Here is a 15,587-nt window from a genome sequence, read left to right on the forward strand (position 1 = left end):
ACAGTAAGCTACATTCCTGGATGTTTTCTCTGCCTCACAGTGCCCGCAGCATTACCCCTGCCTCCTGTTACCACTATTTTCCACCCCCCCCTCCCCCCAGTAAGCTACAATCGGATTCTAAGACGCACCCCTCATTTCCCTCCCAAATTTTTGCCAGGAAAAGTGTGTCTCATAATCCAAAAAATATAGTATTTTATTTTTATTTTGTGATGTAAAAGCACAAAGTAGCAACTATCTGTGATGTGTAAAAGAAATGATACCGGGCGTTCTAAATATTTTTAAAATATAAATCTGAAAATTGTGCAGTGCATTAGTATTCAGCCCCCGGAGTCAGTACTTCAGAAAATCAGGTACAATTTCCTTTACACTTCACAAGTACTTGTACGTAGTGTTGGTATCACATAAAATCCCAACAAAATACATTTCATTTGTGGGCGTAACATGAAAAAAATGTGGAAACGTTTAAGGGCAAAGGGTATGAATACTTTTTCAAAGCACCATAGATATATATATATATATATATATATATACTATGTAATAGTATTAGGATATCTCCGCTATGCCTGATTACTTAATAAAGAGATGTTTGGATTTACAGAATGAGCCTCGATTGTACCAATGTTAGATGAATAAGTGAATTAGTATGGGGGATATCGACTAAGGGTGGCTTTAGATGCTGCGATATCCGACCCGATATCGCTAGCATGAGACCCGCCCCTTTCGTTTGTGCGCGACGGGCATATCGCTGTCCGTCGCGCACAAAATCGCGCACCCCCGTCACACGTACTTACATGACCTTCGACGTCGCTGTGACCGGCGAACCGCCTCCTTTCTAAGGGGGCGGTCCGTTTGGCGTCACACCAACGTCACTAAGCGACCGCCCAATGATAGCGGAGAGGCGGAGATGAGCGGGATGTAACATCCCGCCCACCTCTTTCCTTCCGCATTGTGACCGGAGGCAGGTAAGGAGATGATCCTCGTTCCTGCGGCGTCACACATAGCGATGTGTGCTGCCGCAGGGGCGAGGATCAACTTCGCCCCAGCAATAGTATCGATAATTGGGAGCGGACCCCCATGTCAACGAGGAGTGATTTTGGACGTTTTTGTAACGATCCAAAATCGCTCCTAGGAGTCACTCACAACGAGATCGCTACAGCGGCCGGATGTGCGTCACAAAATCCGTGACCCCAACGAGATCGCTGTAGCAAAATCGTAGCATGTAAAGCCCTCTTAAGACTAGCGCAAAAAAACATTTTTCTGCATAAAACTGATATTAAACTACCCTAAACATGCCCTGCCAACATGAAAGGACGACGAACCTCAGGATGACTGCTATATGAAGGACGCACGTGTATAATGATTTCACGTCATCATGATACATACCCGTGTTTCCTCGAAAATAAGAGACGGTCTTATATTATTTTTTGCCCCGAAAAATGCGCTAGGCTTCTTTTCGAGGTAGGGTGTTTTTTTTTTTAAACACAAATTTTATTACATTTTTCAGAATCATTACAATATGTCTAACATTTGAACAAGAGTAAATTCGCCTTACCCATTTACCCCCCCTTGTCTTAACCCACCCTCTTTTATTCCCACTTTATCCCCCCCAGCATTTTTAATACACAAAACACCAGGTATAAGTCGCGAAAGAACACACAGCTCCTCTATACTCTGATTCCCGTTTGAAGCCCTATTTCTCTGAAACCCTCGTCTCGCCCCACTGTCGTGTCTCTACTGCTATAGGGTTTATTTTTGTGGAAACACGAGTTGGGGATAAGTTTACACTTCAAAAAGGCAGAAGCCCCATGCAAATTATACTTATCAGACCCAGGACATCTGCATTGCTCCCATGTCCTCTTGTGATCCACAGCGGGCGCTCCCAGCAGGTCCTTCTGTGCTCCACAGCGGTCCTCCTATGCTTCCAACTGGCAGTCATACACACATCAGATCACAGTAACAAACAAAAACATCCAGTGATACTGTACTGCTTCCGACTGGCACACACATACACACACCCAAACACACACATCAGATCACAGTAACACTCACAAACATCCAGTGATACTGTACTGCTTCCGACTGGCACACACATACACACACCCAAACACACACATCAGATCACAGTAACACACACAAACATCCAGTGATACTGTACTGCTTCCGACTGGCACACACATACACACACCCAAACACACACATCAGATCACAGTAACACACACAAACATCCAGTGATACTGTACTGCTTCCGACTGGCACACACATACACACACCCAAACACCCACATCAGATCACAGTAACACACACAAACATCCAGTGATACTGTACTGCTTCCGGCCAGCATGGGGACCTGGGGCGCTGTGGAACAGGAGGATTAGCGGTGGAACGCATCAAGGACCTGCAGTGGAATGCATCGATGTGTTCCCCCGCAGGTCCTCAGTTCCACTGCATTCCAGGTCCCCGGAGCAGTTCAGTATCAGTGTGTGTGTGTGTTCCACTGCAGGTCCTCAATGCGTTCCACCACAGGTCCTCGCGTTCCACAGAATCCTGATATGGATCTGGTGAGGACAATTGTGGGGTCTGTCTTCTTTTGGGGGGTTTTGGGGAGTGTTCGCTTTCTCTAATGAAGTGTCATGCAGTATTCTTTATTTTTTTTTTTAGCTGCACGGACACTTCATTATTGACCCGCAACTAGAGCTTATTTTTGAGTTAAAGGGAACCTGTCCACCGTTATGCGCAAGCGCTGGCCATATCAACCACGTTACCTGCTCCTCCCATCTATTTCCTGCTCCAGGGAAAGATGGGTAATATTTAACGTGGTTGATATGTCCAGCGCTTGCGCATAACGGTGGAGGCAGAGGGAAAAGCGCGGGCACGAGATTATGGGCGGGTACTTGGATGACGTTGCTGATGACAATCACAGCGCCGCCCATAATCTCGCGCCTGCGCAATCACCTCACCAGCGTTCACGCTTTGCACACTGCTCAGTCCCGCGATAGTGCCACTGGGCAAAGTTACATGAGGGAGGCGTCCTCATGTATGTAAATGAGCAATGGGGTATGGCAACCAGCGGCAGGAGGGCGAATAACGGACGAAATACAGCCCGCCCCCGTTACCATAAAACAACATTTGCATACAAAAAGGTAAGAATTTATAAAGTGTTTATTTAGGTCTGAAAGGGGGCACAATAGCAACAAAAACCTTTCCATAACGCAGCCCAGGAGCTGCAGAGGGGGAATCTGTTAGTTTAATTGCGAAAATTCTGCTGAAAGGTTCCCTTTCAGCCGTACTCCGAAAAGGCCGTAAATTCCTGCCAGGGATTATTTTCGGGGATTATCTATATATATAATTTCCTTATTCTGTCTGTCTGTCTGTCTGTCTTGCTCCAAAATTGTGTCCTTACCGCGACAAGCGTCTCATTGGCCGCTCGCCTCGGCTCCGCCCCCCGCACGGATTTTCCGCTCGCCTCGGCTCCGCCCCCCCGCACGAATTGGCCGCTCGCCCAGGCTCCGCCCCCCACACGGATTGGCCTCTCGCCCCGGCCCCCTGCACGCATTGGCAACTCGGCCACGCCCCGCCCCCCCCCTCACGCATTGCACGCTCGCTCTGGCCCCGCCCCCCGCACGCATTCCCCGAACCGACAGGAGCCCCGACTCCCAGGTAAGTGCTGTACCTCCGGGAGCCCACATCAGCGTACGCCGCCAACCCAGCCGACACATACTCTCGCATTGCTGGGGTTGACGGCGTACACTGGTGTGGGCTCCCGTGCGAGCGGGGGGGCGGGGTACGATGGTAACCATGGTACACATCGAGTAATATTGTATAGCATGGTTACCAACGTACACCGGCTCCCAGGTGAGCGCATCAAGGTCCTGCAGCGGCGGAACACACACACACACACACACACACACATCAGATCACACTCACTCTCACACACACCTCACACACACATCAGATCGCATCCACACACTCACAGCATCCGGAGATATCGCTTGCTTCTCGGCGGCGATACTGTGCTGCAGTGACCTTCCAGGACCTGCTGGAGGATCACATGGCCGGAAGCATGTGGTATCTCCGGATGTTGTGAGTGTGAGCGCGTATGTGCAATATCGTCAATGTGTGTGTGCGTGTATGCGATCGGGTGTGTGCGTGTATGCGATCGGGTGTGTGCGTGTATGCGATCGGGTGTGTGCGTGTCGGCAGAAGAGAGAGGAGCACTGTGTGCAGCACAGCTGCTGGGACCGCCCACCGGAGGGCACAGGCAGAAGTGGGGTAAGTGTATGCGATCAGATGTGTGCATGTATACTGTCTGATGTGTGACTGTGCAGCACGATGGGGAGTGCGCAGCATGGGGGATGGAGCACGATGGGGACTGCGCAGCATGGGGGATGGAGCACGATGGGGAGTGCGCAGCACGATGGGGAGTGAGCAGCATGGTGGATGGAGCACGATGGGGAGTGCGCAGCATGGGGGATGGAGCACGATGGGGAGTGCGCAGCATGGGGGATGGAGCACGATGAGGAGTGCGCAGCATGGGGGATGGAGCACGATGGGGAGTGCGCAGCATGGGGGATGGAGCACGATGGGGAGTGCGCAGCATGGGGGATGGAGCACGATGGGGAGTGCGCAGCATGGGGGATGGAGCACGGTTGGGAGTGCGCAGCATGGGGGATGGAGCACGGTTGGGAGTGCGCAGCATGGGGGATGGAGCACGTTTGGGAGTGCGCAGCATGGGGGATGGAGCACGATGGGGAATGCGCAGCATGGGGGATGGAGCACAATGGGGGTTGCGCAGCATGGGGGATGGAGCACGATGGGGGGTGCGCAGCATGGGGGATGGAGCACGATGGGGGGTGCGCAGCATGGGGGATGGAGCACGATGGGGGGTGTGCAGCATGGGGGATGGAGCACGATGGGGGGTGCGCAGCATGGGGGATGGAGCACGATGGGGGGTGCACACCTCCCCCCAAAACATACACACACACACACGCGCGCACTGCACAACACACCACACACACACTGGGAACCACAAACACTGCCCTACACAGACACCCACACACACAGACAACGCCGCACACACACAACACTCAACACACAAACACCGCGGCACACACAAATATACGCACATACCACGCAACACACACACATTGCACAAAACATACCTCCCCCCAAAACACACACACACACCCCACACCCACACAAACCGCGCAACACACACACACAACACTACAGACACACAGCACTCCACAAACAACGCTACACACACAACACAACACCCAGACAACACCCAGAACATGTACAGCGCCCTACACAAACACTTGGTAACTACACACAACAACATCTATATATATAACAAAAAGCATACATTTAACTACACAATACGTAAATTCTAGAATACCCGATGCGTAGAATCGGGCCACCTTCTAGTACGAATAATAAGGGCTATCAACAAGTGGATGACTTAGATGTAGCAGAGCTATAACTTTCACCTGTTTCATGCTGCCCTGGGAATAATGCACAAGATGCAGCTGCCGTCTTGTGTCACAAAATAAATGAACAAGATTGAAGAAGAAAAAAGTCAATCAAATTCAATCCATTATTCTACAACATATTGACATACTTATGAGCAATCCATGTACAGATTTGTTTTATTGTAGATAAGATGTCATAAATAATCCTGTGCAAATAATGCAGACAAAGCAGAGAGCGGGGGAGGGTGGGGCTGCGGCTGCAGGAGCTCATACACGGCATATAAAGAGGCAATAAGGGACAGTAACACTCACATGTGTGCAGGAGCAGCAGCAGGGTGGTCGCTCGCATGATGCCGGCACCGTCATGTATATGTCCCCTTCTCCGCTCTTCACAAAGCTTCATATTCTCTGCAGACTCAGACCCTGCCCGTTCCTCAATGTGAAAGTGAAAGCAGCTTCATTCCCGGAAAACACATTCCAAGATTTCCCATGGTTGCTCCTCTGAACCGGCAGAGGTTCCAGCATTTTTTTTTTCGTCCCTTTCACATCGCTCCACATCAACCCTGCACATTTAGGCTAGGGCCCCACTTTGCGTTTTTACCTGCTTTTCAGGTGCTTTTTGGGTGCGTTTTGAGAAGCACCTTTTTTATGCCAAAATGCTTGCGTTTTCATTTTCCAGCCATTTCAATCGCATTTGTGATTTTTCCGACCCCACTTTGCGTTTGTAAACGCATCTGCGAATTTACATATTTTCTGGCAAAAACCATGCATTCAAAGAAGCAACATGTCAATTGTTTTTGCCATTTTGGGTGCGTTTTGCTAACATTGAAGTCAATGAGAAGTTGCAAAAACCAAGATTCCTTCAAATTCCTGCGTTTTACCTGCTTTATATGTGCAGAAAACATGCGTTTTGGACATTAAAATAATGATTTCATATGTCCCTTTACACACACACATAGTTCGACAATTAAATTTAAGAAAAATAATAATTTTTTGCTATTTTTCCAATAAATAGTAAATAACCGCTATAATTTTATTAAATATTTCTATTACCTTAACTCTTTCTAAAATTCTATGTGTTCCTTTTTTTTTCTTTTTTCATTGTGTTTGTTTAAATTTTATTTAGCAGTGTCTTGATGTTCAAAATGCATCTGTCAAAACGCAGGTGAAAAAGCATGTAAAAAGCGCTAAAAACGCATCTAAAACGGGGTAAATACGCATGCGTTTTCAGCGCTAAATTTCTGAAAAAGGCAAGTTTGGTCAAATAAATTAAGCCCAAAACGTGCGTTTAGAACTGCAAGTAGGAGAACGCAAAGTGTGGCCCTAGCCTTATAACCGCTTCTGTGACGCCATCATCCAAACAAACCTTAATAAAGGGAATGACTGTCTCGGAATCAGATTGATTGGATTTAAAGGAAGCCTGTCACCAGAGTTTTCCCTCATAACACGTGGCCACCACCAGTGAGCACTTATATACAGCATTATACAATACGGTATATAAGTGCCCAGGCTGCTCTGTATAACATAAAAAAGACCTTTATTATAATCATCTGGGTGGGTGGTCGGGTTCGATTGGCATCGCTGGTATCAGGTCTGGTGCCTCCTCTATCCTGTGCAGCCGCCGTCCTCCTTCCCAGCTCCGTGTAGAGTAGGCGTCCTACATCATCCACACAGAGGCTTCCATTGTGCTCTTCTACATATACACTTTGATCCACCCCACTGTAGTGCACATGTGTGAGCGGTCTTTGTCCCCTCTCTGCACCTGCGCATTACAGTACTTAGCAGGGCAGATCAACGTGCGCATGCACAGGAGTGCAATGGAGGACACTGTAGATGGCTGAGGACACTGTGTAGATGGCATAGTACACATTCTCCAGATGGAGCTATGAAGGAGGACAGCAATGAAAGGAAGAGAAGGAACCGGACCAAGATCAGCCATGCTCATCAGACCAAACTGTCCCACAAGTGAGTATAATAAAAGATGGTTTCTTATTTTATAATTACCATATATAAGGACTCACTTGTGGTGGCCGCAGGTTATATTGGTAAATCCTGGTGACAGGTTCCCTTTAATCCATAGAAGGGAAATAATGTAGCAGATTTATTACTCAGGTATTCAAAATTTGGGTTTATGAAAATTGTTTCAAACACAATGACTGATTCTTATGTTTTCTTACGCCCTGATTTTAAAAAAAAAACTTCTATTTTTAAGCATCACTAATAGAATTTTCACAAAATGTGCGTGAAATTACGTACAAGCGAGATGAACAAGAAAAATCTTTATAGGGGTCAAAAATGTGCACAATGTTATGTAAAAAAAATTATTGAGCATTCATTTTTCCACTTTATTGGAAATTAATTCTTTCACCTTTTCCTTTTCTCTTGATCCCTTTCTCTTAGGCCTCTGTCACATGTACGTGAAAATCACCCACGTGCCGCGAGACACGTATTTTCCCTGCGTGTTGCGTTTGGCAAGTACGTGTCTCCGGTACGTGCGGCCCACGTGTGTTCTCCGTGTGCTATCCGCGATAACACATGGAGAACTGGTAATTTGCATACTCACGTGGTCCTTGCTGCTGTCCAGGGTACTGATATTCGGCTCCAGCCCTGCCGGCACCCCGCTGATGCTGCTTCCGGCCGAGCGGAGGGGCGAAGATTAGCGCCTGTGACATCACGCCCACCTCCTTAACACGCTCATAACGTGCGGCGGTCGGCAGCATCTTTGTGCAGCGGATGATTCTGCTGGGCTTATGGAGGTGAGTATGTGGTTTTTTTTTTATTTTAAAATAATGACACGTTTTTCTCCGGCGTGTGTCACATGGGACCGCATCCACACTACATCCGTGTGGTACGGGTGCGGGCCGTGTGACACCCGTGATGCCGGAGAAAAACGGACATGTCGGCGTGAGAAACACACGGACACACGTAAGGACGGAATGGACACACGTTCCGTTCCAAATTACTTACGTGTGTCCAAACCATTAGGAATACATAGGTCCACGTGTGTACGTGCCTCAGTGAACAAACTACCAAACACGTACCAGAGGCACGAACGTGTGACAAAGGCTTTATAGACGGCTGTGGATTTTCTCTGTGAAGCCTCCAGCAATCGTCCCCCATCACCTTCACCTTCCATCTACCGTGGTGTCGCCTTTCCATTTCCTTGATATCTTGATGAAATCGTTCTCCTTGCTCTTCACGATCAGCACTGATGTTTTCAGGAAAGTCGTCCAAATGGGAATGTAAAAAATGTAACTATAAATTCATCAGACAACACAAGGCTTTGAAATGTTTTAGCATGATGCACTTAAATTTTGGATCTTTGTTACATAGTTACATAGTTACTTAGGTTGAAAAAAAAGACCTAGGTCCATCTAGTTCCCCCTTCCTCCACCAGTTCTACATTTGGTCACTAAGTCATTTATAACCAACAATGTTGTGTGTACTGAGGAAATCATCCAGCCCTGATATAAAAGCTGTTATAGTGTCTGCCATTACTCCCTCTTGTGGTCGGCATTCCACAGTCTGACTGCTCTAACTGTGAAGAACCCTTTCCTATTTAGCTGCCGGAATCGCTTTTCTTCCAATCGCAGTGAGTGCCCCCTGGTCTTTAGTATTGTCTTCGGAAGAAATAAGTCATGTGCCAGTCCTTTATATTGACCACACATGTATTTATACATATAAATGAGATCTCCTCTGAGACGTCTTTTTTTCTAAGCTAAACATATCTAACTTTTTCAACCTCTCATCATACGGGCGGCCTCCATTACTAATCATACGGGCGGCCTCCATCCTCTCATCATACGGGCGGCCTCCATTACTCATCATACGGGTGGCCTCCATTCCTTGTAGTAGTCTAGTTGCCGCCTTTGAACTGACTCTAACTTCTGAATGTCCTTTTTAAAATGTGGAGCCCAAAACTGGATCCCATATTCCAGATGTGGCCTTACAAGTGATTTATAGAGGGGTAACAATATTTTGGGATCACGGGATCTAATCTCTCTTTTTATACACCCTAGAATCTTGTTTGCTTTAGCAGCTGCTGCCTGACATTGAGTGCTGCTGCTCAGCTTATTTGTAATGAGAATACCCAAGTCCTTCTCCTGTTCTGTAGTCCCGAGTTTACTTCCATTTAATGTATATGCAGTTATAGGATTACTCCGTCCTAGGTGCATTACTTTACATTTATCAACATTAAATCTTATTTGCCAAGTATCTGCCCATTCTGACATCTTATCCAGATCTTTTTGTAATATTATACTATCAAGGTCAGTTTTAAAATCCTACATAGTTTGGTGTCATCAGCAAAGACTGACACTTTACTATCAATCCCATCCACAAGGTCATTAATAAATAGATTAAAAAGAATCGGTCCTAGCACAGATCCCTGCGGTCCCCACTGCTCCCAGTACAAATCCCTGCGGCCCCCACTGCTGACTATAGCCCATTTAGAGAATGTACCATTTATGACTACTCTTTGTTTCCTATCTTTTAGCCAATTCCTTACCCAGTTGCATATAGTTTCCCCTAGTCCTTGCTTCTGGAGCTTTAGTATAAGGCTATTATGTGGCACAGGATCAAATGCCTTTGCAAAGTCCAAATAAATCACATCAGCTGCATTGCCAATATCTAGGTTTGCACTTACCCCCTCATAGAACCCCAACAGGTTGGTTACCTAAAAATTTCTTCAGAACTTATTTAAAAAAATCCCAAGCCCTTTTCTCAGCAGCTTTCATTTTTGTTTCAAACATGAGGTCCTTCATGAGTTTTCAAATACCCAGACCCACAAAAATGCCTTCTTCCAGTTTTGCTTGGGACAGTCCCTGAAACTTGGTACACAGGTAAAAGTCTCTCCTTCTTTTGGTAGAGTTTTCACAAACCGCTTCATCAGTCCAAGCTTAACGTGGAGAGGTGGCAGGAGAACTATAATGGGATCAACTTAACTTTCCACAACAATGTCCTTGACTCCAGGTTGCAAAGATGTTCTCTATGAGTCCTAGCTGTCCCATTCACACATGGGTCATAAAGCGTGGTTACATCGTGTATCCTCCTCGCTGCCCAAGAAGCAAAGAGAGAACTTTCAGATCACCACATATTGACTATCCTTAATGCTCATAGTTAAGTTCCTTGAGAATAAAAGTCTAAATTCTCTTTGCTTTCTTTCCAGTGCACAGAACGCCCTTCAGGCACTGGAGCATTCTCGCTGCCAATGTGCAGTTGTAGCTTCAGACATTTTTTGGATGAATCGATAGACTCTCCACTCGCTCACATTGTACTCTTTGTTAAATTTTGAGTCAGTATTTATGAAAATACTGTACGTGATGGAATTTTTTCAATATTTTTACTGAGTTCAGCGATTGATTGTATATAAAAATCACCTTTTACTTTTCAAACAATTTTACCCTTGCAGACCTAGCTAGAACTTAACGAGAATATTCATTGTATTGTTAAAGGGTTAATAGCTCGAGGACATTGAGCGCGGATCATAACGTGATAAATGGAGCCCATTCATTCGGTGTTTAGTCATATGCGATTTGTCCTGCATTTATCGTTGCTGCTATAGGAAGTCAGTAGAAGAATAGCTATGGGCATATCAACAAATCAAGGAATATTTCACAGGTGATGAAGACACAGCTTATACAGTGAAGGAAATTATTTGATCCCTTGCTTATTTTGTAAGTTTTCTCACTGACAAAGACATGAACAGTCTATAATTTTAAGGGTAGGTTAATTTTAACAGTAACAAACAAAATATCCAAAAGAAAATATAGAAAATCACATTGGATAAATTCTATAAATAAGTATTTGTTCCCTCTGGCAAACAAGACTTAGTGGCCGTTCCCTTGTTGGCAGCCCAGCAGTCAGACGTTTTTTGTAGTTGATGATGAGGTTTGCACACATGTCAGGAGAAATTTTGCTAAACTCCTCTTCGCAGATCATCTCTGAATCATTAAGAGTTTGAGGCTGTTGCTTGGCAACTCACAGCTTCAGCTCCTCCATAAGTTTTCTATGGGATTAAGGTCTGGAGACTGGCTAGGCCACTCCATGACCTTAATGTGCTTCTTTTTGAGCCACTCCTTTGTTTCCTTGGCTGTATGTTATGGGTCATTGTTGTGCTGGAAGACCCAACTACGACCCTAAATTTTATTGTCGTGGTGGAGGGAAGGAGGCTGTCACTTAGGATGTTACGGTACATGGCTCCATCCATTGTCCCATTGATGTGGTGAAGCAGAAAAACACCCCCAAAACATAATGTTTCCACCTCCATGCTTGACAGTGGGGACGCTGTTCTTTGGGTCATAGGCAGCATTTCTCTTCCTCCAAACACGGCGAGTTGAGTTAAGGCCAAAGAGCTCAATTTTTGTCTCAACTGACCACATCACCTTCTCCCAATCACTCTCAGAATCATCCAGGTGTTCATTGTCAAACTTCAGACAGGCCGGCTGCACATGGGCTTTCTTCAGACGGGCCGGCTGCACATGGGCCTTTTTGAGCAGTGGGACTTTGCGGGCACTGCAGGATTTTAAGCATTACGGCTTAATGTGTTTCCAATGGTTTTCTTGGTGACAGTGGTCCCAGCTGCCTTGAGATCATTAACAAGTTCCCCTGTGTAGTTTTATGCCTGCTTTACACAAGACGACCGATTGTGCGATTTTACGATCGATCGTACCCGCCCCCGTCGTTTGTGCGTCACGGGCAAATCGCTGCCCATATTGCACAAAGTTGTGAAACCCCCGTCACACGTACTTACCTGCTGAGCGACCTCGCTGTGGGCGGCAAACATCCTCTTCCTGAAGGGGGAGGAACGTTCAGCGTCACAGTGACGTCAAACAGCCACCGGCCAATAGAAGCGGAGGGGCAGAGATGAGCGGGATGTAAACATCCCGCCCACCTCCTTCCTTCCGCATAGCCCCCGGGAGCCACGGGATGCAGGTAAGCTGTGTTCATCGTTCCCAGGGTGTCACACGGAGCAATGTGTGCTACCCCAGGTACGATGAACAACCGGCACCATTTTAATTAAACAATTTTTTGAAACTGAGCGATGAGTACACGACTCACGATTTGTGAGCAATACTGGGTCGCTCGGAGGTGTCACACGGGACGACGTTGTGAACGATGCCGGATGTGCGTCACCAAAAAACCGTGACCCCGACGATGCATCACACGATAGCTCGTCTTGTGTAAAGCACCTTTTAGGCTGATCTCTCACCCTCCTCATGATCCTGGTTACCCCACGAGGTGAGATTTTGCATGGTGCCCAAGATAGATGTTGATTGACAGTCATTTTGTATATCTTCCATTTATTTTTTTTTTACTATTGCACCAACAGTCTTATTCTTTGTCAGTGGGCAAACTTATAAAATCAGCAAGGGATCAAATAATTATTTCCTTCACTGTACATAGTCTGGTGTTTTCTGTAGTAACATGTGTATGTGAAAGCTGGACAATAAGAAACAAGATAGAAGAAGTATGAACAAATTCGTAATGTGGTGCTGGAGAATGATATTATAAATACCATGGATGGCAAGAAGAACAACAAAATCAATTTTGGAACAAATCAAGCTAGAGATGTCACTCAAAGCAAGGATCACCAAGCTACGAATCGTGTACGCATCATACTAGGAGAGCAATTACTGGAGAAGGCCATTATGATTGGAAGAACAGAAGGAACAAGGAGAAGAAAAAGACCATCAATCAAGATAAGTGGAAAAGACCCTGGTGGACCTATCTAGGCTGCCCAAGATCAATCTTCCTACAGAGCATTCATCCATCAAGTTGCCATGGATGGAGATCGAACTGAAGGCCATTAAATAATAATAACAATAGAATGTACACTATAAATGCGGCCTGGAAATATCCTAACTACAGTTTTCTTTAGTCATAAATGCACCAAAAAAGCATGCATTTTTTGGTGCGTTTTTCTTCCACAAGGTGAGGTTTTTTTAGTGCAGAAAATTTCTGTACCTAATCTGCAGCATGCGTACATACCCCTAAAGTGCAGGGCGCTTTTTATATGTCCCTGAGGATATATTTCTGTGCAATCTGTGTCAGCAAAGAAATCAGATGTGAGGATATTTTTTATGACTTACTGCCAAAGCTAACAAGCACTTCTCTATACTCCTCCTTCTAGACCTGTCCTCAGCCTTTGACACTGTCGACCACTCCCTCCTATTACAGACTCTCTCTTTCCTTGGTGTCAGAGATATTGCCCTCTCTTGGATCTCTTCATACCTTTCCAATCGCACTTTTAGTGTCTCCCATCCCACACAACCGCTTCATCCCACCCTCTCTCTGTTGGCGTCCCTCAAGGCTCAGTCCTGGGACCCTTACTTTTTTCCATATATACATTCGGCCAGGGACAACTCATAAAGTCCCAAAGTCCCACCTATATGCCGATGACACTCAGATTAACCTCTTTGGTCTAGATGTCACATCTCTGTTGTCCAGAATCCCGGAGTGTCTATCTGCTATATCCTCCTTCTCCTCTCGCTTCCTAAAGCTCAATGGGGCCAAAACTGAACTAATCATCTTTCCTCCATCTCACTTATCTTCTCTACCTGATCTATCAATTACAATAAATAAAATCCTGCTCTCCCCAGTATCCAAAGTTTGGTGCCTCGGAGTGACCCTAGACTCTACCTTGTCCTTCACACCACACATCCAATCCCTCACCACCTCCGGCCGTCTTCAACTCAAAAACATTTCCAGAATCCGCCCTTTCCTCAATCTACAAAAATCTACAAAAATGCTACTGCATGCCCTCATAATCTCCCGCCTGGATTACTGCAACATCCTCCTCTGTGGCCTCCCTGCTAGCACGCTTGCCCCTCTCCAGTCCATCCTTAATTCTGCTGCTCGACTGATCCACCTCTCTCCTCAATACCACCCTGCTTCTCCTCTCTGCATGTCCCTCCACTGGCTCCCAATCTTCCACCGTATCCAATTCAAACTACTAACACTGATCCAAAAATCCATCCATAATCTGTCTCCTCCGTATATCTCTGAACTAATCTCTCGCTACACTCCAAAACGTCACCTCCGGTCCTCCCAAGATCTCCTTCTCTCCTCCTCTCTCATTCGCTCCTCACGCAACCGCCTCCAAGACTTCCCCTGAGCATCCCCTGTCCTCTGCAATTTGATGCCTCACCACGTCAGATTATCTGCTACACTTGCAAGCTTCAAACGGAACTTGAAAACTCATCTATTCAGGAATACCTATAAACTTCAATGACCCCCACCGCCTCACCACCACCACAGCTACTGCCCCACCACCGTGCGGAGCTACCGCCACCTCACCACCGTGCGGAGCTGCCACCGCCTCACTATCTTGTGGAGCCACCCCCCGACCAACACCCCGCCTACTGTCTCCTCCAAAAATCCTATAGAATGTAAGGGCAAGGGCAGGGTCCTCTTCCCTCTGTACCAGTCTGTCTATTGTAACTTGTGTATGTATTCTGTATGTAACCCCCTTCTCATGTACAGCACCATGGAATCAATGGTGCTCTATAAATAAATATTTATTATTAATAATAATAATAATAATAATAATAAGAAGAAGAAGAAGAAGAAATTTGAATCACAGATCAAAACCTCCCACACAAGTCTATTGGTCTGTTGTAGTCCGTTTTTAACTTTGTTGCTAAGATAATATAATAATAATATTTATTCATTTATATAGCACTATTAATTCCTCAGCGCTTTACATACATTGGCAACACTGTCCCCATTAGGGCTCACAATCTAAAGTCCCTATCTGTATGTTTATGGAGTGTGGGAGGAAACCAGAGTAAGATCACATGGATGTATAAAAAATCATCCATTTCATCCAGAAAATGTGCATGTTTTTCTCACTTGTCAGCCGTGTCTAATATACTTTTTTACAGCAGCAGCTGTTAATAATTTACAGTGTCCTCTATTAAAGAATCGCAGTGCATGTCTAAAAGTCAGATGCTGCACTGTGCCTCCGTACGGTATCTTTTTTCTTAGACTTGTATGTGTGAATTTCATCTGACACCCGGAAGAAGCTAGTGCACGCTACGATTTTTATCACATGCAGATTCAGTCAGTGAAACAAAATCGCTCATCGGCACTGCACCATTGAAAAACATTCATCATTAG

General features: G+C 45.9%; 1 protein-coding gene across 1 annotated transcript in view; it reads right to left on the reverse strand.

The window, feature by feature from the left end:
• Positions 1-5,938, reverse strand: part of LOC142246485 (uncharacterized) — an 82,044-nt gene extending 76,106 nt beyond the window's left edge. Inside the window, exon 1 of the mRNA XM_075319547.1 lies at positions 5,781-5,938. Coding sequence (XP_075175662.1) covers positions 5,781-5,871 — 91 coding nt within the window. The 5' untranslated portion in view covers positions 5,872-5,938. The remainder of the gene's footprint in view (positions 1-5,780) is intronic.
• Positions 5,939-15,587: the final 9,649 nt, after the last annotated feature.

Source organism: Anomaloglossus baeobatrachus, chromosome 7 (assembly GCF_048569485.1).
Source record: "Anomaloglossus baeobatrachus isolate aAnoBae1 chromosome 7, aAnoBae1.hap1, whole genome shotgun sequence".
Classification (NCBI taxonomy): Eukaryota; Metazoa; Chordata; class Amphibia; order Anura; family Aromobatidae; genus Anomaloglossus; species Anomaloglossus baeobatrachus.